This window comes from Sinocyclocheilus rhinocerous, unplaced genomic scaffold (genome assembly GCF_001515625.1).
Source record: "Sinocyclocheilus rhinocerous isolate Xijiao unplaced genomic scaffold, SAMN03320098_v1.1 C36892115, whole genome shotgun sequence".
NCBI lineage: Eukaryota > Metazoa > Chordata > Actinopteri > Cypriniformes > Cyprinidae > Sinocyclocheilus > Sinocyclocheilus rhinocerous.
In genome coordinates this window covers 1-2,226 of record NW_015786712.1, presented here as the reverse complement: position 1 = coordinate 2,226, position 2,226 = coordinate 1, and the positions used below count along the sequence as shown (strand labels likewise).

At 35.6% G+C, this 2,226-nt stretch overlaps 1 protein-coding gene across 1 annotated transcript; it reads left to right on the top strand.

Annotated features, from left to right (window-relative positions):
- Positions 1-3: 3 nt before the first annotated feature.
- Positions 4-726, top strand: LOC107736694 (E3 SUMO-protein ligase CBX4-like; the record flags this gene model as incomplete). The annotated part of the gene is made up of 1 exon (XM_016548060.1): positions 4-726. A coding segment is annotated over one exon (723 nt), but the record flags the coding sequence as incomplete, so codon positions are not given.
- Between the last annotated feature and the right edge of the window lie 1,500 nt (positions 727-2,226).

Below are 2,226 nucleotides of genomic sequence, written 5' to 3'. Positions count from 1 at the left end.
ATTGTAATGAGCAAATACATGGACAAAGGTGTGCATTCATCTAAAGTTAAAAACAAGGATGTTTCTGAAGTGGAAACGCAGCACAATGAGGAACCTACACTGAATAAAACGGACAATCTTTCTGATGGTGAAACTTCAGAAGGCCTTGAGAATGGCGCTGTTGAGAACACCAACACATTTTCTTCTAGTGAATGCGTTCACGAAAACGCCATCAAAAAGGTAGAACTTCCAAAAGATACGCCTACAGAGACTGAACAAACAGTGATGTATATATGCGACCAACCAAACTCCTCTCCCATGGAAGCAGAGAAGGCTCCCCCATCCCACATGGACACCAAACTCAATCACCGCAAGAGGAACCTTTCAGAACCCAATGAAGACGTGAGAAACTGTAAGCAGTTCTTCAGCTCCAGGAGCATCAGTGCACCAAACACCGTGCTTTCGTCCCCTCAGAGAGAACCTATAGACCTGCATTACAGAGGCAGCCTCACCAACAGAGCCTACAGTTATGACTTTAGCGACACCATTCCTGAAGAGCCTATTGACTTGAGCTGTGGTCCAACCAAAACTCTTCAACAGTTTCCCACAGCGGAGAAGGTTTCAGGAAGCTTGGCGCAAGCGGAGAAAACAAACAACCATTTTAAACCATTTGTGGGTAACGTTATCATCACTGATATCACTACGAACTGCTTAACCGTGACCTTTAAGGAATACGTTCAAGGATAATGACTACAATATGCTGGACTGTAATTTGTTGATTCATGTCAGATGCACTAATCATAGCCATTCCTGATAACATATGGAGACGTTTAAGCAAACAAAACCTATATATATATATATATATATATAGGGTTTGTTTGTTTATATGTCTGCTGTATGTTTTCTAATGCATAAAACTGAGATGGTTGGCATTTTGCTGCTGTGGAAATTAAATTTAAAACCCCATAAGTGTATAGTGTGTAATATAGTTTATAAAGCTTTTGAATTTTAATGCTACCTGAGGAAATACAGCGGCCTATTGGAGAAAGCACACTGGTGGAATGACATTGTATATGAATGTACCTTTAAAGAGTATTTTTTCAGATTGTTTTGTTGATATATTTTACTTGACTGGATTTCCAGATGTTGTTGGCCTGGGAGGTCTTCCTGTGCAATGCTAGATAAACAACTGGATTGTTTGGAGTTCCCTCTCTGTAAGAAGTTTAAGTTGCACTTTATCATCTCCTGGATCTCTTTTGTTAATAAATTCAGTTTAAAAACTCAATAAAGGCTGTTTAACCTTGCAGAATACTTTGTAATAATAATCTGTAACAGCAGTACGACTGTGGTCAGATATCATCAGAACATGCAAACTGTTATATGGCCAGAAAGTACATGTAAGATTGATGCTATAGATTTTGTATGTATTTGAATCAATTTACAGTCAATGCAATGTACTGTAGGTACGCAATGAGATGAACAGTATGTAATGTACAAATTACACAATAATGCCATTAAGGTTAAGGCCATTTATATGCATTATGGCATGTAAACTTTGAATTGTCCCGTTTGAAAATGCTTCTTAAATCAATATTAAACTCTGTTCAAAAATAAACATGAATGATTTGTTTTATAATGTGTCATTCATATTTTTTATTTCCGTTTGTCTGATTAACTGCATCCAGAGAAAATATATTTGTCCAATTTAAATGTTTGCTTACAAATTAGAGGCTCTTATGAATTAGAGCAATTTAGCAATGCTGCCTCCTAGGTGCAGTACCATGTTCATAAAGCACCATATCTGACTTATATTGACCAGAAAACAACCCCACATCATCCTGCTGCCCTGATTAGGCTCCTATGTATAAAAAATTAATGGAAAGTTAGTTTTTTTTACTATACATAGAGTAGTTGTGTTAATGCTAAGTGATCTAAAATACATGTAGGTCATCTTTCTGGACGAGTCAGCTAAATCCATACAGCATCTGTCAAGAAGATCTTAAAACACATTTTCTTATTATTTAAATATGATATTAGCAGGAAAAGTACTAACCATGGATCCATATATTATAATGAGATGTCCCAGTGTGAGATGTAGATGTTGGTATTATAATTTTGCCCCAAAATTCTGTATTATATAATATTTAAGATATAATAATGCGTTTAGATAAACGAGAGAGGAGGTTCATAAACGTTCTGCTTTACTATATTATATTATATTATATTATATTATATTATATTATATTT